The following is a 23,779-nucleotide window of genomic DNA, read 5'->3' on the forward strand; positions in this document are numbered from 1 at the left end:
GTCGTAAAGCTTCTTCAATATATTGCTCTTTATCCAGAACCACAACTGCTCCTCCTTTATCAGCTGGTTTAATAATTATAGACACATTTTTTCTAAATAGTCAATAGTCAACTTTTCAGATTTAGTCAAATTCTCCCTAGTTTTTTGAACAGATATCTAAAACAATTCTTCAATTTCATAATCCACCTTTTTTGTAAAGGCCTTCAGAGTGGGATTAGAAACTGGGGGCATAAAATGGGATTTTGGTCTGAAAGGGGAGCTTTGGACAGTGGAAACACTTCTTTGGCTATAATGATGGTACCAAGCTTTAAGATGGAGACTGCGATAAAATCTAAATAAATCCACTTTAGTATTGAATTTATCTGTGTGGTAAGTGGGGGAAAAGGAAAAAACTCATTCTGGTGACACATCTCATATTGTAGAACACCTGCAAAAAACCACAAGTGTTTAGATTCAATAGGAAGCATTTAATGCAGGGGAGTACGTTATTGAACAGAAGTTGCCTTGGTCGTTTCTGAGGTTTGCAACATCAGAGACCCATACAACTCATAACAATAAGCCTTTAATGTAGGTAAGTATGATTTTGGCATTACATGTGTTCTTTATGGAACCAGAGGCTCAGACTCCACACCCCAAACTGTCAACAGCAAAGTGTTGTTTGTTAAGCTGAGGGCAGTATAAAGTCTGCAGATGTCCTGTTAACACTGCTGAAACTACAGTATAGTCCCCCCCTTAAAAACATCCTGTTATAGTTCATCATAAGGGATATTACAGTGTGTTAGCTATGGCAGGGGTAAATGCACTGGCAAGAAAAGCAATATAAGCATTGACATTTACTCATTTGGTAGGGACTTCCTCCAGTGACTTACAAAACCAATATTCATTAAACATTGTTACACACAGTTTAACCATTGGAAATGTTCAATTGAAACAACTGGTTTATATTGCACCTATTCTATCAGAGTAAATAATAAATATAGTACAATAGAAATAACTGTCACTGTTCCTGTAGAGGAACACCTAGGTTTACTTCAATATTTTGGATGTAAATGTTTATTGAATCATGAGAAACTATATATTTTTGGAAAGGTCTAAGCCTCTAAGAAATAGAATACATATTTCAGCAGTGTTTTATAAAATAAATTATGTAGGGAGAGTAATTGATTAATTTATGAAGAGAGTGTGCTTCAAAACATTTATGTCCTGCTAAATCACTGTCCCACCGGTGGGATGCCTACAATTACTTCAGTGTTTTGCATATATATTCTTATCCAATCATGACAAACTGTATATCAATGGAAAGCTCTTAGAGTGTAGTTTACATCTGTCATCATCATTTTGGGAAAAGATTGAAATAGTGGGAGTCATTTTCTAAAAGGTCACGGGCCCTCAAGCGGGCCCACATTGTTTTTACAAATTTATAACACTAATACCCTATCCTACACCTACAAATCTTGACAAACTATATATCTTTGGAAAGCTCTTAGAGTGTAGTTTTCATATTTCATCAACATTTTGGGAAAGAAATGACGTAGTGAGAGTCAATTTCTAAAAGGCCACAGGCCAACATGTAGGCCCAATTTGTTTTTTACATATTTCTAACACTAAACCCCTACTCTAAACCCAAAAAATCTTGATAAACTATATATCACTGGAAAGCTCTCAGAAAGTGGTTTTCATATTTCAAGGTCATCTGATGATAGAAATAAGGTAGTGACAGTTTTTAGTTACATGACCCCACCCCCCATAGGAATGCATATTCATTTTATATATTCATAACACTATATCCTGGTATAAATCTACAGAAATATTGACAAATTATATATCATTGGAAAGCTCTAAGAATGTAGTTTTCACTTTTCAAAACGTTTTAGCAGTTATAATAATGCAGTGACAGTATTTTATGAATTTGTGACAAGAGAATTCAGCAAACCGTTGACACCTAGTGGCCGTTGTTGGTAAAACCACTAAAACTGTGACACAAACCTCATTTTTTGTGATTTTAACTTAAAATTTGGATCACAACTGTTTGAGACATATGGCATCATGTTTACATTATTACTTTTGTGAAACATTTTCATTTTTATAATTTTATTTATCAAATTAATATGTTATTGCATTATTTTTAATTATTAAAATAAATTTAAACTGCTATAACAATTTTTCTGTTAAATATTTTCACCTCCAGAAACATCAGTGAAAAACCTTACATTGTCTTCTTTAAAACAAGACCAAGATTAGGCTTTTAGACCAAAAAATGCCAGAGTTATATTAATTTAAAGCTGCACATCAACTTTTCACCCCCCCCCCCCCACTCAAAAGGGTGGAGTGACAGGTAAGTGGTTAAATTAAATCTTTCTGCATGGAACAGGATTATCTTTAACCATTTAGAAAATCTGCAAGTATGCTATTTACAGACATAGCACTCATTTAGAATTTTATTTAATTCTTTTCCATTGTCAGAGTTATCTGCATCCTTATTATCTTTAAGAATGTGTAACTTTCTGTCTAATGTATAATTTACGAAGGTAACTTGTTGCGTGTACACAAATTTCAGGTGTAAAATAACACAGGTCAATAACAGACATTTTATTAGTGGTATTCACATTTAAGGTGTAATGACGTGTTGATATAATACAACAACATCGCAATGTTAATAATTAATAGCGAACGTCAAATAAGTTTAATGAGACTTTATTTATAATTTACCCCCTGAATTCTGTCAACACGCAGCCCACTTAAATGACAGTACAAAACACACCGTACATACAACAATGCACAGCAGTCTGCAATCAACGCTAGTAAGCAGAGCGACAGTTCATATGTGAAATATAACTGAGTTTAGTCGTCATTAAAACAGATAGTATTTTACACTCTGTCTAATCCTTCGATAAATTTTTGCAACGATTAAAGGAAAACAATTATTTTAAATATCTTTTTACTAGACAGACGTAAACTAAACCAATCGCACCAGAATCATCGAGCGGCGTCAAGCGCACGCTCGCGAGGGGGAGTCAGATGGCAGGGGGTCCGTTTTCGGCACAACACCTACACTACGTTTTTTGTCCTAACGTTATTTTCTTTCGCATAGATCATGACGTATTGCTATAGTATATTGCTTACATTGCGGTTTGTTTTCTGGCACCCGGGAGCTGTATTGTTTTACTTTATTTGTCATTCATTTATTACACTTAAGCGCGCGACTTTACTCAACATTTAATCAGGAGATGCTTATCCTTTTTTATTTTCTTAATATTCTGCAGGATGATCGCCATTATAAACCATTGTCAGTGGACAATCCTTATTATTTAACGAGACTGCAGAGTTGTGCTACGGTAATCACTTTTTCTGAGCAATACAGATTTTTCATCGTTTTGGTGTGTCAAATACATGAGTAAATACTACAGTAGCCTACCCATGAGCCTTTTCGGCCGCTACTATGGTGATGGCACCAGCTAAAACTACATCTTTTCTCAACACATCTAACGTGTGCTTGATAATTCAACAATACGGTGTTATGGCCATCAATTATGATTTTTTCTAAAATCAGTTTCGGACGTCTGCATTGCCCAGAATCCTCCGCCTCCATTGCTATGGAGTCCAAGCCTCTTTGCGATTGGCTGATTTCTTCTTCGGTACTCGTAATTGGCAGCGATTCCCTCATTGTGCGCAAATCACTGGGAGACCAACTAAAACCAGCTTAAGCTGGTGAGCTGGTTTCAGCTGGTCTCCCAGCCTGGCTTTAGCTGGTGTAGCAAGCTGGTTATTTTCAGTAGTAAACCATATGATAAAACAATGAAGCATGCACATGCATTCAAGAGAAATTTATTTATTTATAAATTAACATGTATTAATTATTTAATGTATAAGGTAATGAAATATATATATTGCTAAATTATATATTTATACACAACTAAAATTTTTATGTTAGTATTAATATTGTCTATATCTTTTTTCTTTTAAAAATGAATCTTATGTGTTACACATATATGTATGTATGTATGTATGTATGTATGTGTAACACATAAGATACATTTTTAAAAGAAAAAGAGATATAGACAATATTAATATTAACATTACAATGTCTACTTGCCCCATACAATGTAAAACCCAATAAGTTAACTCAACTTAAACCGTTTGAGGAAACCGATTGCCTTAAACCATTTAAGTTTTAAGACTCAGTCATACATGATAAGTACTGTAAACAGTAAATTATAAGTGCATATGACAAAAAATGTTTGAGTTACCTTTACTCAAAAGGTATTAAGCTTGCACTCAAATGGTTTTAGTTCACTTAATACATTTTATTTAGTTCATACAACTATATAGCTACTCAAATGGTTTGAGGAAACCGATTGCCTTAAATGGTTTGAGTTGATTTAACTCAAATGAATTAAGTTACATAAGATCAGACAACATTAGTATCAAAAATAATGACAGAAAAGGGTGAAATTATTACAGTTTAGTGAACAATCATTTATTTTACAAACATTGTTTTAGACATAAAACAAAAGTGAGCTGTTCAGTCCAAATTCACATTAAAACTAATATTAGATTTACACAGTCCTTATGAAATAAATCAAGTATTCTTTTATGACTTTAATAGACTGTCCAAACAGGAATATTTTAAAACAAAATCAGTGTACTGTCCCTTAATTCAAACAACATTTAAACATTATGACATACACTTTTTCCATGTATTTTCCAAATTACACATGGTCACATTTGTCTACGCCAAGCAGTGAGAAAACTCAAATATTATATTTTCACTGACAAAACTGTGGTGTACTTACAGCATGATGAGTAAATAAATAGGTCCACTTGTAGTAACATTTCTTTAGTGAAAAGTCAGTCAGCCTCCTCAATGGTAAAGACGCGTTTGTACTTACCTGTGAGAAAACACACAAATATGAATATATTTTTCACTTACATAACTGTGGTGTAATCACAACAAAATAAATGAATGAATAAACGTGGTAACGTTATCTTTAAAAGGTCTTGAATGATTGTTTGGTTGAAAACAAACAGACAGTCACTTAACGTTAGTCCTTACTGAGAGAGAAACACACAAAAATGAATTAATTTTTCACTTACAGAACTGTGGTGTACTCGCAACTAGTGATGGGTTATTTGAAGCGAGGCTTCGGAGCGCGTGTCGAGAAAAAATGGGCGTGCCAGATGAAGCCTTGATTCGAGGCTTGTGTTGTTAACGTAGAAATCACGTGACCAGTGACAAACGAGGCCTCGGTTTGTGCGGCCACGTCATTGGTTCGGTCTGAGTATCGGTTCCGGATAAAGAAGCTTCGAAACTCGCGCCTCCTTGTGGGAGTTTTGGAGTTTAGTGTTGGATTGGTGTACGGAGTGATAGAAGCAGCGGTAGAAGCAGAGTGTAGGAGAGTTTATTGTTAGTAGTAGATTATATTAGTAGTTATAGTATATAATTATAAATAAGTTATTGTATATAGTATAGTATATATATATATATATATATATATATATATATATATATATATATATATATATATATATATATATATATATATATATATATTGTTTTGATTCATTATTAGCTATATTATATAATAATATTATTGTATTAGTTAGATAAGAATAATTGGATTGATTAGGATTTTTGAATTTGGACTGGACTGGTTGTTGAGTTAGATTGCCCTATTGGATTTGTTTGCCTTTTGTGACCTGTAATTGGGTCTTTGTAATGGAGCCTACAAGAAAGAGGAAATCCTCCCCTGTCTGGGAGTATTTTGAAATTGTTGCTCACAATAAAGTATGTGTAATTGTTATATTGTACTGTGTTAATATTATTATAAGACACACTTTATGGCAGTATGGTCTTTCATGTCTATTATTTCATGTTTTAAGGTGAAATGCTTGCTGTGCCATAAGGAGCTTACATACAGCAATAACACCTCTTCCATGCTCAGGCATTATCGAGCACTGCATGAGCATGCACAAACTACTGTCAATCCACAGACAAGTCAAAGTAATATATAATCTTATTTATTACATTATGTTATAAGTTGTTAGGCTCTTACAATACACAAGCTTTGTGTTTTATTATAGTATCAAAGAAAGAAATGGTGAATGAGGCCTTGGTGAACATGATCATCAAGGACTCCCAACCCTTTTCCATCGTGGAGGATGCTGGGTTTAGGGAGCTTCTGCAAGTGTTGGATCCCACTTATGTTATTCCTACTCGAAAGGTATGTAATTAATGAAGTGGTTCAGTACAAGTTCAGTATGTAAAATAAAGACTATATTTATTTCTATCCACAGGCTTTGAAGGGTATGGTTGAAAATAAATACAGGGAGACTAAGGAGAAGACAAGAGAGCAGTTGCAGAAAGTTGTGTCTGTAAGCCTTACATCTGACATGTGGACATCACTACACATGGATGCATACCTTGCAGTAACCTGCCATTTTATCGATGAAGAGGACAAGCTCTGCACCACTTTATTAGATGTACAACATTTCCCTAAGTGTCATACTGCAGAGAACTTGGCTACTGGACATATGAAGATCATGGAGGAGTGGGGCATAAAAGATAAAGTAAAGTGTCTGGTAACTGATGCTGCAGCCAACATGATAGCATGTGTACGAACATTAAATGTTAGGCATGCAATATGCATTGCACATGCACTTAATTTAATTGTAAAAAAGTCTTTTGATGACATCAGTAGCTTCAATGAAATTCGCACTAAATGTAGAAAACTTGTGACATTTTTTGGAACAAGCACTACTGCAAAAGAGAGACTGGCCCAAGTACAGGAACAGATGGGGAGACCAGTTCTTAAGTTGATTATTGAAGTGGACACTCGCTGGAACAGCACTTATAACATGCTAGAACGACTCCATCAGTTGAGAGAACCAGTGGGGGCAGCCCTGGCCTCTCTAAGGACTGACATTACCCCTCCCACAGCACTGGAGTATGAGGCAGTTCAAGATGCTCTCCATGTTCTTGCCCCTTTCCACCAGGCTACAGTAGAGCTTTCTGGAGAGAAAAGAGTATCTGCCTCCAAAGTGATACCTTTGATGAAGATGCTACATCACAACATAACAAACAAGTCTGAAGGCCTCAACACAAATTTTGCAAGGCAGCTGGGTGACAGCCTGGTTCAGAGGGTCAGGGAAAAGGCTGTTCATTTAGAAACACTAAGTGTGATGACTATACAGTACCCACATTACTGGATCCCAGATTCAAAAAAATCGGATTTTTAAGTCAAGGAAAAATGCAAGAAGCCATAACAAGATTAATATCTGAATGTGCTACTGTCATAAGAAGTGCTGGTGTTAATTGTGTTTCCACCAATACCCACCCAGCTCAGCTGCCAGCCTCTTTAGAAGCAGGCCAATCTACAAACCTCAGTAAGTAGAATATTTTTTGGGGGTGTATATTTTCCCATTTCTGATTAGTACATTGTTAATGGAGATTTTTTCTTTGTACTATTACTTTTAGGTGACCTTTGGCACCTGCTGGATAGCAAGGTTGATCTAAGTAGAAGGAGCTCAAGTGCAATCGCAGATGCTACTGTTGAAGTGGACCGATACTTATCTGAAGTGAATGTCACAAGAACGGAGGACCCACTAGTATATTGGGCTCAACACAAACATCAGTACCCACACTTATACCAGCTGGCACTATCATTTTTATGTTGCCCTGCATCTTCCGTTCCATGTGAAAGGATCTTTTCCAAGGCTGGAGAGGTTTTATCTAAAAAGAGGAATCGTCTTAATCCCAACACACTACAAAAAATTCTGTTTCTCAATAAAAATCAATAATACATTCCAAAATTATGTGTTGCAATTTTCTTCATTGTACCCTCAGTCCCATAAGCACTATACAGCACTAAAACTACTAATGGTTCCACTTTACACACACACTCACACACAAATTTTATTTTTACATTCTTCCCACCCCAGACTACTGTACAAAACAAAGTCGTACTTGTATAGTTCATAATGTCATTTTTCAAACAATTAAACTAATAATTAACTGGGTGTATTACATCTCAAGAAAATTCACACAGACAAATAGTTTTTTATTTTATTATATAACCAGTAAATGAACACATTTCTGTTTAGGTCAGTGCATAAAATGTATTTTATTCATCTGCTATTTCTTTTACACGTCGCTAGATGTCACTAGGGAGCACTGTTGAATGAAGCTTCGGGTAATGAACCTTTGGGTGAAGCAATGGGCTGTGAAGCGTCAGTGGTTCAGGAAGCCTCATTTTGCCATCACTACTCGCAACAAAATAAATGAATGAATAAACGTGGTAACATGTTTTTAAAGTTTAAAGATGCTTTAAAAAAGTTGAAAGTGTTTGCAATGCTAACCTGTTAGCTGTCTGTGTCCTGGCTGCTGTTGCTCTGTGAAACTCCGTGTGAGATGTGGGGGATGGGTGCTTGTCAAAATTAAAGCCATTATTTACTTCAGGTGTGTGTGAGGGAGAATGTGTGATTCTGGTATTCAGTATTCAGTTTAAGTAAATTTTTAATGTAGTACTTATTCGGTTTAAGTTATGGTTAATCATTTGCAGTTTTTGAGTTCATATCACAGTTTTTAAAGTGAAATTAACTTTTTAAAAAACGATAAGTTGAATAAACTCATTTAGTTTAGTGACTTAAACTGTTAGGTTTTACAGTGTAGCAGAGCAAACAGAAATAAGTTACAGTAACAGAATTATTAAACTTATTTTTGTTGCTGTCTTGACTTTTTTTAACTTTTTTTCCTTTTGTTGATGTCTTGAATCCGGGATCACATCTTACTTGGTGAAATCACGGTGACCTATTATATATGGTGGGGACATGGACCAGCTTGCTGAGCTGGTGGGGCCCTGGCGAGCTGGTGGACCACAATATATTGTAACATATAAAAAGTTGCCTGTTTATTATGTTTTGACCTATGGCTATATATACATATTTTCTATATGGTGGAAGTGATTTCACCAAGTAAGATGTGATCCTGGATCAAAACCATTGTTGGTCCGGGATCAACATTTTCATTAACCAATCAGATTGCAGGCATAAGACTAGTGTGCATGTTAGATTTTGGTTTAGGATTGGGTTAGGGGCTTTTAAGAAATACTCCTCAAACTATTATTTTACACTAATTTGAGGGCTTAAAAATGTTTAGGGTTTGAGTTAAGGGTAGCTTGGGGTATCTTTGATTAAAACGTTGATCCAGGATCAACAAAAAATGTTTTTTATATTATTATATATGGTGGGGACATGGACCAGCTTGGGTGTGTGCTGGCGGGGACCTGGTCAAGCTGTTGGGGACCAGGTCGAGCTGGTGGGCCAGCTTGCTGAGCTGGTGGGGACCTGGTCGAGCTGGTGGACCAGCTTGCTGAGCTGGTGGACCAGCTTGCTGAGCTGGTGGGGACCTGGTCGAGCTGGTGGACCAGCTTGCTGAGCTGGTGGGGACCTGGTCGAGTTGGTGGACCAGCTTGGCTGAGCTGGTGGACCAGGTAATGACCAGCTTTGACCATCTATTCCCCAGCTTGGACCAGCTAATGTCCAGCTTGGACCAGCTGATGACCAGCTTGGAGCAGCTAATGACCAGCTTGGACCAGCTTAAACCAGCTACCAGCTTAAGCTGGTATTAGCTGTTTTTCCAGCAGGGAGTCCAGGTAAGTAACGAATCACCAGAGCCATAGATAAACAGTTTTTTTTTCTTTTTTTTCAGAAATTCAAAAATTATACAAGGAGTTATAAATAAATATACAACTCGCAACAATTGAAGATCAAGTAAACATAGATTATAAAGTAGTTAAAGAAATAAATAATAAGATAAACAGAGTTGTGCCACTGGAAGTCCAGAAGCTCGCCCATCACGTGATTCACGGAGATTTCAGTTAGTTCCTAGAAGCCCATAGTGAGCCATTGAAATACATTGAGTTAGAGGCAAAGAGCTGTGATTTTTCTTAATTTATAGTCAAGAAACGCATTTTTTTTTTACAATATTTATATATCACATCAAAATGTGAAGGAAGTATTGTTATGTAGTTATATAAACAATGTTTTTTGACAAATTAAATCCACCAATATAGGAAGATTTGTATGGTCATCTGCTGGTATGTAGCTTGTTAACATGTTTTACGCTGCCTTTAGCCACTCTAAAATGCATCACACTGTACTAGGGTGACCATACGTGTCATTCTTCCCGGACGCATCCCATCCAGGTTTTTGGTGCGTCTTCCGGAAGTCGTATTTGTTGACCGCATACGCCATTCAGTTAAAAACATAAGATATACAATCGTAGTTTCATTCTAACCTTAAAATGTAATGGTTGCTTTTCTGTAATAATAATAATAATCCTCTATGACGTATGCGGTCGACAAATACGTCTTTCGGAAGACGAACACAAAATCCTGGACGGGATGCGTCCGGGAAGAATGGCACGTATGGTCACCCTATCTGTACTAATGTAAGTTTATAATGTTATGCTTGTTTATAATGTACAAAGTGAATGTGCTGTGAATGTAACTCATACTGGTTTAATTTATAAATATACAAAGCATAACATTAAAAAAGACTTACGAAGCACTTTGTTTAATTTATTATAAATTATAATAATATTTCTGGCTTAGTGTAGTTTTCTTTTTGTTGTTAATATAAACATCTGATGGGAAATAACATCATCATCACTTTAAATGATAACTAATCTCTTAACTATGTAAGTATACATTTGACAAGTTATTAATAAATACATTTATTTTATTTTATTTATTAACCAGCAAAACCACAGTGTCAAAAACACTCCACCCATACGTTTGATGCATAAATATGCACTTTATACCAGCATCACTTTATTTAATAGCCTCTCTAATTACACAATATTTACAATAATGGATGACTCTGCATTAAGAAAACGAAATTTACCAATAAAAGGCTGTTCGTGGTTTGTTGTGTGTTGCTAAAGTTATCCACAGCTTGTCCTAGCCTGACCCGTTTTCTACTAACACCCCCTAAATGTACTAATTAAATGAGAAATAATGCACTACAAACACACTGATGCATAAAGTCATTCGATTCACATGTATTGCTAACATACAATCTTATTTGTCAAGCGTATTAAGTCTTAAAACTTGTATTAAGTTCAACACATTCAGTCTTTCTAATGCAACTCTATGGAGCTGACTGTGACTTCCGGGAACTCTGGAGAGACTCCGTGGTCCACCATTGCTGTAAAAAAAACGTTCCATTGGAGTCAACGGACTTGACGTAACTCTCTCCTTCTATGGCTCTGCGAATCACGATGCTTACAAGTGAAGTTTAGGTTTTGTTTAAATGTTATAATTTACGCCTTTCTTTGGCATTAGACTGACATTGCCATACCCCTACGAAATTGAGCGTGTTTTTGTGGTAAAAGTGTAGTAACCAAGGTTTTTTGTGTATTGATTATTAGCAAAATGGTTTTACTACAGTAAACATGGTTTAACTATATTTTTTCAAAACCATAGTTATTTTGTGGTAACCATGGTTATACTACAGTAACAATGTTTTTAACTGTAGTAAAACAATGGCTAATTTTCGCAAGAGAAGTCTACGTGTTAGAGCAACGAGTAAGTCCCACTAAGCTAACGTTAACCTAGTTTAAGTTGTCAACCTTTAGGGTAACTTAACGTGGTCATTGGTGTGCACTTAACATACTTTAAAGCAGATGTCTCCAACCTTTTTGTGAACAATGGCTACCACAATGGATAAAACAATCCGAAGGGCTAACGTTACTTTTTGATCAACTTTATTGTTTTACTTGTTAATTTTATTTTATTTTATTTGATATGTTTTAACATTGTTAAAAATGTTAACATACGTAAACCAAGCCAAGCTAATAAAAAAAATTAATAAATAAATATTACAATTGATATTACAATAGAATGTGCTTTGGGGGGCACCTAGTTGGAGACCCCTGCTCTAAAGTTTTAATATTTGTCAGATAGGAATCCCCTCTATTGGGGTACCCTATTTAAGCCTTATATTAACAAAGCTAATTTACACTGCATAATTAACATTTTCTGTTCTCCCTGCAGATCCTGTCATCGAATTACCTGTTACAAGCTAGATTTTTCACAAAGGCACTTTTAAGAGCCAACCTCTCTCACTCTCTCTTCATCATTTTCTTTCTGTCCGGCTTTCTCATTCTCTCTGTCCATCTCTATTTCTACCCATTTCTCCAATCTATACCTTTATTTGTCTCTCAGTCTTAATCTATTTCTTAATCTTTCCTCCGTCTTTGTTTAGTTCTCTGTCTTATACATCTTAGTAAGTCTGTCTGTCCTTTGTTTGTTTGTTTGTTATAATGCCAGGTGGGTCTACCAAAAAGATGTGTCCCTTTTGTCAGGGCATTTTATTTTGTGTGCAGAAGATTTGTTCCTTTTGTAAAAAGGAGCAGCCTTTAAAGCAGCGCCTCAAGAAAAAGCTTCAAAAGTTTGATCAGAAGCGAGAGGAATGGGTGGTTGGCCGTAAGAAAAACTACAACCTTGCATCCATCAGGGACGCAGCCATAGTCTTGGGCTGGGTTTCCCGATAACGATTAAACTTAGCACTTAAGAGTGCTTTCTACGAGCTACTTAACGAACATTCGTTGTTCATAGATGCACGTGAAACGATCGTTCGCAGCTGGGTTTAAAGTGCTACTGACGGTACATTCACACGGGGCGTAAGCGTTAACGCTTAACGGAAGGCTTGTCTGAAGCGTGGCCAACAGCCAATCACTGTGGCTGCAACACAAGCTCTGATCTTCCATAAACGTAATTGGCTGGCTCTGCCTAGGTTATTTGCATAAGGCGATATGATTGGCTGACACACGCGTTGCCGCTTGAAAAGTTGAGAAATGTTCAACTTCTGCCGCGAGCAACGGCACTGACGCGGAGCAGACCGATCCACAATTCAGATCGCCAACGCTTGACGTCACCCATTAAAAGTGAATGGGAAGCGTCAAAGCTTACGCCCCGTGTGAATGTGCCGTTAGAGTCGCTATCCGTTTGTCAAGTGCTGAAATGTCACCAATAGAATGACTCGAATTTGTAGCAGAAGCTTGTTTATGCTGATGATCTTTAGCCGATGTGCACTAATATTTTTTATAATATTTTGTATTATTGCTCAATGACCTTTTAAATGTATTAAAATTGTTCATAATAAAATATTATTTTCCGTATTTAGGACTCGTCCCACTGCAAAATGCCTTCTGCATTTTATCTTATAGTTTAGATTATTATTATTATTTGTTTTTATTATCTATGTTTATTTATTATTAGGGATTATTGCATTGTACCGTAAATATTTATTTGTTTTTTTTAATCAGATGCCATACCCTTCATAACATTTTTTTTACTGTAACCTAGATGAATTATAGCAGCAATTGGTAGGAACCATTTATCAATTTGCTAGTACCAATTTTTACCAAAATTGTACCAAATACGTTTTCCTTCTTTATTAATTTATGTTTAGTCATTTAAATTTTATTTCTCATTTGAATTTTAAATATATTATATTAAAGTAATTTAAACAAATAAACAAAGAAAACCCCAATAAATAAATATAGCCTACATTTAAAACATTACATTATCGTTATTGCAGGAGTGCAATATGCTGGTTGTCCTCCAGGTGACCTTGTAACTCTGTTGTCTTATGATGCACTTATGAATGAACGATTACTCCAGAGCACTCTTAGATCTACGATGATTTTCAAGTGCTACTTAAGCTACGAATCTTTTGGGAAACGGCCCGTAATTCTAAGATGATTTGTACGATAGTTTTTACAATCTACTTAGCCTTACGATGCTTTTGGGAAACCCGGCCCTGGGTTACCAGGTCACCCCTGGGCTGGGTTTCCCAAAAGCATCGTAAGGCTAAGTTATGCACATTATGAACAAATTATTAAAACATATTTCATTATGCACAAATTATTAAAACATTTCATAAAAAAATTGAACGATTATGAATAATAATATTAAAAATGTTAGTGCACATCGGCTAAAGATCATTAGCCTGTGTCTAATTTAACAAAAATACATTGCCAAGCAGTGAAGGAAGCTGCAGTGGAGTATTCTCAATTTAAGCTGTGGTTCAGTAGTTGGGTGATTATCCAATCAAGCATACAGTTCCACTTGCACCATTGGAACTTAGAGTTCCACGGTACAAGTAAACCTGGTTCAGTTTTTGATAAGTTATAAACATAAGTTGCCATCATTGTATCATGATTGTAATGATTTTGTTCCTAAATGTAAAAAAATGTGATGTTCACAGATTGCTCCTACCACACTCGACTAGAGGCTTTCCCCATCAGGAGTGTAGTAAAAGAAAGTCAAAAAGGTTAGACAGTCATAAAAGAAATGCATAGTGTAGACAGTATGCAGGGTGTAATATAGGATTCAAAGACTTCCTTGTGGGTAATAAGTACCATTTATACCATTAATTGTTAGGTAGATACCTTCTGTTTAGTCTTTTTGAATACAGGCTAAGAAAGTACTGAAAAATTCATGATCAAATGCTGTAAATATCAACAGTGACCCACTGTGTTATTGAAACTTAATGGCTATAGCCAAAGATAATCTAAACATCCAAACATCATGCTAAGAATGTAATTCATGCGTTTGCTTTATTATCTTGTTGTTTTCCTTAATAGGGCAAAGCAGAAATTTTGGTTGACTGGGAGCCCTGTCCAGTATGGTATGTAATATTCTACATGCTTTATCAATTAATGCATGAATTATTTATATGTAATCTTCTACCGGCTTTATCAATTAATTCATCCATTATTTATTGTTAATTATCCATTAACTTTGTTCATTTTTTTATTTGGCTACCATAATTTTCTTATCTGTTCTGTGTCCCAAATGATAAAAAATGAAACTGTTATATTTATAAAAGAAATGTTATGATTTGTGCCTTACACTTTCTCTTCTGTTTTTAGTGGTGAGAATTGGAAACGTTCCTGGCAGCCAAAGGATTCTCTTTTAATGAATTAAAATAAATAAATACAAATTTTAATTTTAACCCCATTTTGGTTTCTGCCTGTTTATTAGATTTTTCTGTGCTGCATTTGAAGTCTTATTGTCCTTCTGTAGTGGTAAAAAGGTTGAAATCTTCAAGAATTGTGATGCATGGAGTTTCTTTATTCCTTTACACCATTCCAGCATCTACAGCTGTATTCATGTCCAGAACCAGTTAATTCATACACAAGTTAATCCAGACACAGGTTGGGGGCGGGACAATTTGGCATCTCTAATTTGTCTAACTAGCATGTTTTTGGCCTGTGGGAGGAAACTGGAGTAAACCCACGCTGACACAGGGAGAACATGCAAACTCCACACACAAAGGCCACCTGACCTAGCTGGGGCTCGAACCATGGATCTTCTTGCTGTGAGGCACCAGTGCTACCCACTACGTTTAATCCCAAAATGCTCAAAAAAAGTTGCAAACGAAATGTGCTTAATCCAACTCCTTTTCAGATCTTCTTCAGTAACCATGATTATATATTGTTATGTTGTTACTTCCTAAACCAATCATATTTCTGTCTCAATTCTCTTGAGCCATTTGTCTTATAGTTAAAGTTTAATGCTGTTACTCTCTGCTGCAGTCAGATGTCATTTCAGGTAAAAGCAATGCAAACTCTCTTACACCGCATTCCCATCTGCAGTCCTCATTGCTTTAAGCTCCTACTGTAGGTGTCTTTCAGTCTGTGTTCATCAGGAGCTGAGCATTGCTATTCACCTCATCATCACCACCACCAGTGTTAAGACTCCAATTTGAGGATTCCTTTATATAGCAAACATTTCTCTGCACCTACATGTGGTCAATTTGCCAAAGGCTGCATCATTTCAATTTGTTGTGCATTTTGACAATGCATTTGTTTGATCACTCTTTAAGCTTCTAGTGAATAATTAAACAGTAAATAAGCATTTGAAGAGTTTCGTTGCAAAACGAGATAACTCCGTTTTTTTTTTTCAGAAATCTCGTTTTTTGGTTGTGCATTCTAATTAATAACTGCAGTTGGTTTGTTCTGATTTAAACCTTCATAACTTAAAAAATACAACTAAGTAGTACCATAAAACAAAATAATAACATGATAACATAATAATAAACATGTTTTGACAAAAATGTTCAAACGGATTTATCTCGTTTTGCAACGAAACTCTTCATTTGGTCTATTTTCACTTGTATCTTTGTGAAAGACCACATACACTATGATTGCAAAATATGATAATTTTTGATTTTACTATTTCATACATCATATTCCAAACACGATGATGATGACATGGTCATGAAAAATGTAGACAAAAAAAAAAACAACTTTGACTTATTGGTTGTTTTAAGTGGATGGTTTTAAAATGACAATTCGAGATAATACTTAATTATAAATATACCTACCTGGATCACTATGGTTATGGTATACTAGAATTAACCGTTTTTGTCATATTAACCAATATTGTGAACTAAAGGTCTTGGTCACATTTTGAAAGTATTGTTGTTGTATAAGGTCGCTATTTTAAGTGTATCTTATAGTAACTCCTGCCGACAATGACCGCGTTTACATGCACCCTGATAATGCGATTATAATGGGATTTTGTCAATACTGCGATTATACTTTACCTCATGTAAACGCAATAATTCGATAAAAATAATGCGATTAAGCTCATAATCGCAATAAGTAAAGTCGCATTAAAAGAGGTGGCGTACGCCGTTTATAATCGCAGTATGCGTCCATGTAAACGCTTTAATCGCATTTATACCGCACTAATTAAGTGCACGTGTGTTTTAGTCACGCACCTTAAGCACAAATTCGTTTTAATCTTGACATTAGGAAGTATTACATGAACTCTGCCAACACGACTCGCTGTCAGCAGTCTGCCTTCATTCAGAAACAGCTCAAATAACACGACAGCAGTGTATAAAACCTTTAAATGACATTATAACGATAATTATAACGATAAATATATTAGTGACCACATCATAATGATAACTTCATGCTAATTCGATAAAACGAGCGCGGCATTACCTAATATTGGATATTTCTTGTAATAAAAACTTTTTTTGCAATTGTTTACATGTCACTGAATATGTACATATGCTGTTCTTGTTGCATTTACACAGCGGGAAACCAGCAGATGTCCTCAACTGAATGAATGTAGTAGTTTGTGTAATAATATCATACCTTTTGGCGTAGTCAGTGTGGTAGAAACATTTCACAGCCTCAGCGCTGGATACCTGAGGTAATTTTATGTTATAAACCTCAGCAATGAATGAGCTTTCTGCTGCATTTTAAGTGCGCGTGCACTTCAAGTTCAAATAGATTTGATTGGCTGTCAATGGTTTATCGTTCATCATGTGCCAAAATCGCTATCGTTATAGTTGTTGTGTGAGCTCTGCTATTATCTTTAATATAAAACGATTTTTAAAACTATATTTTTATATCATGTGAACGCCCTTTACAGGCACTGTCATATTTATATCTTCATCACGGCACCGGATAATGAAATACATCTATAACAACGTGTTTGTCATTTAACGTAACTTAAGTAAATTAAAACAGTGGACCATATATGTGAGTTCATCATTTGTGCTCTGCATTGAACTTTGTGTGAATAATCCGAAAATAAAAACTGCATGTAAACCGGAGTGAAGAGGTTAGCTCGAGTCATGTAAACATCTTACTGCGATTAAGACCTTACTCGCATTATTGGAAATAATCGCATTTTTGGTGTGCATGTAAACGTGGTCATTGATCTTGAAATCACAAATAGTAGCTAAACTACAAACGAATGACCTGACATGCTGCCGTTTTTGTCACCCTGAACATGTAAATGCAAAATAATCATTTATATTTTGGTTGTTCGTAAAATATCGTTAATATATAAATAGTAAATCTGTAAAACCCTATTCACGCTCTGGAAACCGGAAGAACTACAAGTAATATGGGTGATTTGTATGCTTTGTATGAAACTAAATGGCGCATCTCCTCTGGATATTGTAGTTTATAAACACATTGGAGACGGCCCAATGCTCTACAATATCCCCAATACACTGACGTCCTCGCTATATAGTACAATGTATGTTTTGGCTGTAGTAGAACCCTAACTCTACTCTGGAAAAACTTCAAATATTGCATGCTTAGTAACAAATTCATGGGCGAATCTCTACTGGGAATTGTAATTGTAGTCTATACATTGGTATATTCACCATAATTAGAAGTCAGCAGTATTAAACTGATGGTACTCCTATGGGTTTTAGGGGGTGAGAAAGACATTGGTGTTACCAGATTTTAAAAGTATAATTGTTAAATGGGTTAAAAATTAGGGATGTCCCGATCCGATCACGTGATCGGAGATCGGCCCCGATCACGTGGTTTCAGACTCGATCGGAATCGGACGTTACTTTCCGATCAGGACTCGGATACATAGACTGATGCTGAGTCCCAATTCGCCTACTCATACTATGACCTAAAAGTACGTACTGTTTTTGTGAGGAAAATGTACATACTTTTGAGTGTGTAGCAAAAGAGTATGCACGTTCTGGGACATACTTCGATGACGTCATGCAACGTGAACCAAAACGTAGTTGCCTTACGCACACCACGACTGTTAACAATATTTCATTCATTCTTATAACTTATGTCAAATATAATTTTATTTACTATTCCCATCTTTATTTCTCATCGTTTTTTTTTCACAATACATTTTACAATGTGTTCTACCAAGTTGAGGAGTGAAGCAGAGCGTCATTAGAACCAAACGCAGGTCGTTTGTGAGGCGGCTGGTTCTGACGATCATGTGCAATGTGTATAACAAAAGCTACTTATTTTAAAGTCCAAATATTAAAAAGTTTATAGTATAACTATTGTTTAACGTATTTTATACTTACATATAACTCAAAAATACCCAAATGAAAATGAACCATGTTTTTACTACAGTAAAAGTGTAGGAACCATGTTTCTTTCGCTGGACTAATAAAGTTAACATTTCTACAGCCACAGTATTACTACAAATAAAGGGCGATTTATAGTCGTGTGTAGGTCCTACGGCGTAGCCGCGACGGCGTAGGTTCCGCGTCGGTTTTCATTTATACTTTTGCGTTGTCCTCCGCGTCGACGTGCAAACACACACGAAACCGCTGGTTGGCAGTATCCACACGTGTAACCACAGTAGCAGCGCGACTGTCAGAGAAGAAGAAGCTTGGCAAGATTAACCCACAAACGAAGAAGAAATAGCAACTTGTTGTGTATAATTTGAGAAGACCAGCAATGATGGAAGTAAATAAACAGAGACTTATGTTGCAGTTTGAGTTAAATCACTCCTTAACTTGGCTCATCTTTGTTTTCACCATCTCAAATGGAAATACCTATGACGCAGTTTTTTTACCTGACGGGAGGGGTTCTTGTGGACCAATCACAGCGCTTGCGGTCCGCGTAGAGCTGACGCGCTGTTAGAAAATGTGTGAGGTGCGCATCAGGTTACGCAGAGCTACGGACAGGCTACGGATAGCCTACGCCGTAGGACCTACGCACGACTATAAATCGCCCTTAAGCAAGAGGGTCAGTGTGGTTAAGCTCCTCCCTCCCGCACACAAGGGGTTGTGGGCAATATTAGCCGTTAGAGTGTGCATTGATCTGCACTTCGAATTCTAACCGGAAATAGTAGACCATCCGGGTATCTTTGGGATACTCATTTCAACATACTACGATTTGGGACAACCTAATTCTAGTTTCGAATACTATTTAGGACGGATTGTATGCGAATTGGGACTCAGCATGAAAGTCTCGCTCCGCGCGTGCGAACTAACGCAAATAATGACGTGTTTACATTCACACACGCGTGCATCAGTGCATCCACGACAAAACCGGGTTTTTACCGTTCATTTAAACGACGCGTCCATCGTTTGCTCAGTTAATCTACATCAGTACGCAGCTCCGTGTCTCACTCAGAACCTCAAGAACGCGCATTCACGCAGGAGGATCTCATTACACATTGCAGAGATGAGAGATAGAGAGGTAAGAATGGTGCACAAGTCGAAAAAACTTAATAAAAGTCTAGAAACAAAGTATTAAAGTATGTATAGCCATGTCAATCATCTTATTACAATATGTTAACTAGATAACTGGATACAACTTATTGTATAGTTTAATAAAATGATGTATTTTGATTATAAAAATCAATTACGACCTAACTAGTGATTGACATGTGCAACAAATGCATATAGAGTGTCAGACTCATAGATTTGCATAATTTAAAGTTCAGGTTTTAAAGTTTGGGTCAACCTGTGGCACAGCTTTAAAACTGAAACTTATAAAATCCTATCAGAGGTCCAAAATGTCATTGAAACACACCAGTGGCTTTGCTGTCATCAGGATTAAACATCATACCCCTCGAACCCTCCCTCCTAACAGAGCATCCCCCCAAAACAAACCCCAATTTAACCCCTGAACATATTATACTATATATATTCTCATTATTTTTAACACATCTATAGTTATGCGCTGCACAGAGTTAGACCCTTTTGACTCCACACAGAAACAGCAATGTGTGCGGCATGACATAAGGAACATCCTGGATCTGTTTTTTCGCTCTTCTTTTTTCTTTTTTTATGTATTATAGAAGTATTGGATCGGGACTCGGTATCGGCAGATACTCAAAATCAAATGACTCGGACTCGAGGGCAAAAAAACCTGATCGGGACATCCTTATTAAAAATGTCTTGTGGGCTATTTTTACTGCACTCTCGGTTGGTGCCCAGTAGTGACTATTCTCATATGATAAGTGAGGTCCAGAGCTGTGTATAACTGTTGATCTAACATCTGACATTCTTGTTGCTGGATTATAAGCTTTCAAAAATGGTAAAATGTTCAGTAAAATGTTCAGTTTCAAAGGTCAGAATTTAGAAAGCAGAAGCCATGTAGAATCTTTAAACTGACATATGTCACTCCCCCGCTGAAAAAAACAGCATACCAGCAAGACCAGCATATGTTGTGTTTTGGTGCTGGTTTGCTAGTGAAAACCAGCTAAACGCTTAGGTTACTCACGTAACCCCGGTTCCCTGAAATAACGGGAACGAAGCATTGCGTCAGTTAGCTGACGCTATGGGGGAAACTCCTGTTTACTCCGTGACTGAAGCCTATTGGTTAACGTCTGTACAAAGTACAGACCAATGACGTTTTAACCCGCGCGCGGGAGGAACGCGTCCTTATATAAGCGCGGTTCAATCGTCAGGAGCTCATATTATTCGACTGAAGCGCGCAGCCGAATAACACTCGCTGCGTAGACGTTTGTAGCACGGCAAGAGACGCAATGCTTCGTTCCCGTTATTTCAGGGAACCGGGGTTACGTGAGTAACCTAAGCGTTCCCTTTCAATACGGTTCACTTCGCATTGCGTCAGTTAGCTGACGCTATGGGGGAACGTAATCCCATCACGCCGTGCATACACAACGTACTGAAGTGCCTTACCGGAGAGACACTGCGTGTGGCCCTATACCCGGCATATTCACAGCTTTAAAAGCAAATGTGTAAGCACCATATAAATTGTTGAAGCGCACACGGTGGGGTTTTAAACGCACCGGGGGCACATAACATAGCACAAGACGGCGAGGTACCGAGCGCGCCGCGGCTGTGCGAGATAAGTAAATTCAGAGTCACGTTGGTGAGCTCGCTGAGCGCACCGTGGTGTACACATAAAACGCATGAGCGTGCATGATTGAGCCGAGAGAACCTGCGCTCGTAGGGCAGGGACGTCTAAGCTGTACAATCTGACAACGTAGACGGCGAAGACCAGCCGGCCGCGTAGCAGATATCAAATATAGATATAGATACCCCTGTAGACCAAGTTCATGAAGAAGCCAAACTCGCACAGAGTGGGCTCTATATAGGACATAGCTCATAGAGGGGCGTGAGCCAGTGCGATGGTTTCAACGATCCATCTAAATAACCACTGTTAGCAACAGACATACGTAGTGAGTGATCTGCGAAGCTCACGAACGGCCGATCTGACTATAATATGCGGCAGAACGGTTCGTAGCGTGGGATTATACAGATACCACAATAGTGTGAACCCAGGTGCACCCTCGAGCGCATCGGGATGCATGTAGGTAGTATTATAGTGCACAGATCGGTGAGCTTTCCAAGCGCGCCATATAAATGTGTATTGACTATAAATTGCACGGGCACAGGTGAACACTTGAATACATCGTGAATGCATATCAGAGTGTTATAATGCACAGGCCGGCAAGATTCTCGAGCGCGCCGTCATGTGTTCTGATAATAAATTGTGCGCACACGGGTGAACTCTTCAGTGCACCGTGAATGCGTATAGATAAATCAGTGCACAGAACGCGCCGTGAATGTGTACAGATATGATTGATGAACGTAACGGTGGGCACCCAACGCACCGTGAACGTACACAGATGAACAACAATGTATGTGTCACAAAGCATAACACAGCTGTGTATACAGGTGAGCTTTCCCAAGCGCATCTTATTGTATACCAAAATGTTATAGCGTGTACATGTGAGCTTCTCTAAGCGCACGGTGGACGCATATAATTAAAAACCATATCGTGCATACAGGTGAGCTAATGGGCGCACCTTTAATGCAACAAACCTCAGTAGTGCGCGAAGCAGGGATGTCGAAGCTGTAAACGGACAACGTGGACGGCGGGGACCAGCCGGCCGTGTCACAATTGTCAAATGAGAAACCTCTAAGACCATGCCCATGCTCTAAGACAAGTGAGCATAATTGTCACGGGAGGTGATAACGTCAACGATCCATAAATAGCCTGTATTGACAGGTGCTCTAGTGAGTGATCTGTGACGCAGATGAACAGCTGATCGTCTGATGTACGTCAGACGTATCTGTCATCCAGGACCTTGGACAGTTCCAGAGCGCTGTGCCTCGGGCACCGTCTGCATCTGAGAAATGACAGGCTTATGAATAAAGTGAATGGCCAGCCGTAAAAGCATGGTTCGCTGTTACCGCCGCCGTCCGCATCTGAGAGATGACAGGCTTGTGAATTAAATGAATGGTCGGTCGTAAAAGCGTGGTTCGCTGTTATCACGGCCACATAGATATAGGTAGGGGAGAGAGCCGCCGTGCCTCTGTAGTGAGGAGAAAAGTGTTCCACCCACGATTCGCGGGGGGTATTGACTTTCAAATGTCACTAGACAGAATGGATCAGACTGTGCATAAGGACGCCTCGTGAAAGGGGTCCTAGCAGCTTGTGTCAATGTGTCATAAGGCACGTAATGTAGGTCATGTCCCACGGATGCCATCTCCGCACGCCCATCGTAATGGGTTAATATTGGTAGTTTAAGCATGAGATGCGTATCACTCTGATTGAACATAGCTTATAAAGCGATGCAATGAGTTTATAAAGGAGATGACTCGTCAGCTTGTTCAGGGGGCGAGATCTCAGTCTGGTTCGGTAAATAATGAAACCAACGTAGATTGCCCGACCGCATTATCACAATAACACGGTCGAGAGTGCTGCAGTGCTAAATCATCCTCTTAATGTACCGTATTCACAGTACAAGGTGATTTATATGAGACAAACGGCGTTCCACGCGCCGAAGGCTGATTGCCGTCGTAAAGCGTGTTCAACCCACAGCAAATGCTGGGCTAGCTCGTAATGACAGCACTTCATGCAGCAGTGTGTAACTTAAGCAAGCTTCCCGGCCGTCAGCTCGGGGCGGGATCTTTGCTTAGTCAAACTGAAGTGGACTTATGAACAGAATGCCACGATATTCAGCTTTCTGAGGCTCGTTAGAGGGGT

At 37.7% G+C, this 23,779-nt stretch overlaps 2 protein-coding genes across 4 annotated transcripts in view; one reads left to right on the forward strand and one right to left on the reverse strand.

Annotated features, from left to right (window-relative positions):
- The window catches only part of LOC135775928 (alpha-2,8-sialyltransferase 8F-like), a 1,056,838-nt gene that overhangs the window by 457,467 nt on the left and 575,592 nt on the right, over window positions 1-23,779 (reverse strand). Inside the window, exon 16 of one of the 3 annotated variants that reach the window (XM_073813069.1) lies at window positions 4,010-4,889. The exons of 1 other annotated variant lie outside the window; for it this stretch is intronic. In XM_073813069.1, coding sequence (XP_073669170.1) covers window positions 4,886-4,889 — 4 coding nt within the window. In that variant the 3' untranslated portion in view covers window positions 4,010-4,885. Of the gene's footprint in view, window positions 1-4,009; window positions 4,890-8,335; window positions 8,424-23,779 lie in introns of those variants that run through there. One more of the 3 variants, XM_073813067.1, reaches the window with a different exon arrangement.
- LOC135775926 (E3 SUMO-protein ligase ZBED1-like) lies at window positions 5,669-8,027 on the forward strand. The gene is made up of 4 exons (XM_065286500.2): window positions 5,669-6,001; window positions 6,082-6,221; window positions 6,295-7,383; window positions 7,475-8,027. The coding sequence occupies exons 1-3, from the start codon at window positions 5,839-5,841 to the stop codon at window positions 7,234-7,236; spliced, it is 1,245 nt and encodes a 414-aa protein (XP_065142572.1). The 5' UTR covers window positions 5,669-5,838; the 3' UTR covers window positions 7,237-7,383; window positions 7,475-8,027.

The sequence above is a fragment of the Paramisgurnus dabryanus genome, chromosome 21 (genome assembly GCF_030506205.2).
Source record: "Paramisgurnus dabryanus chromosome 21, PD_genome_1.1, whole genome shotgun sequence".
Taxonomy (NCBI): domain Eukaryota; kingdom Metazoa; phylum Chordata; class Actinopteri; order Cypriniformes; family Cobitidae; genus Paramisgurnus; species Paramisgurnus dabryanus.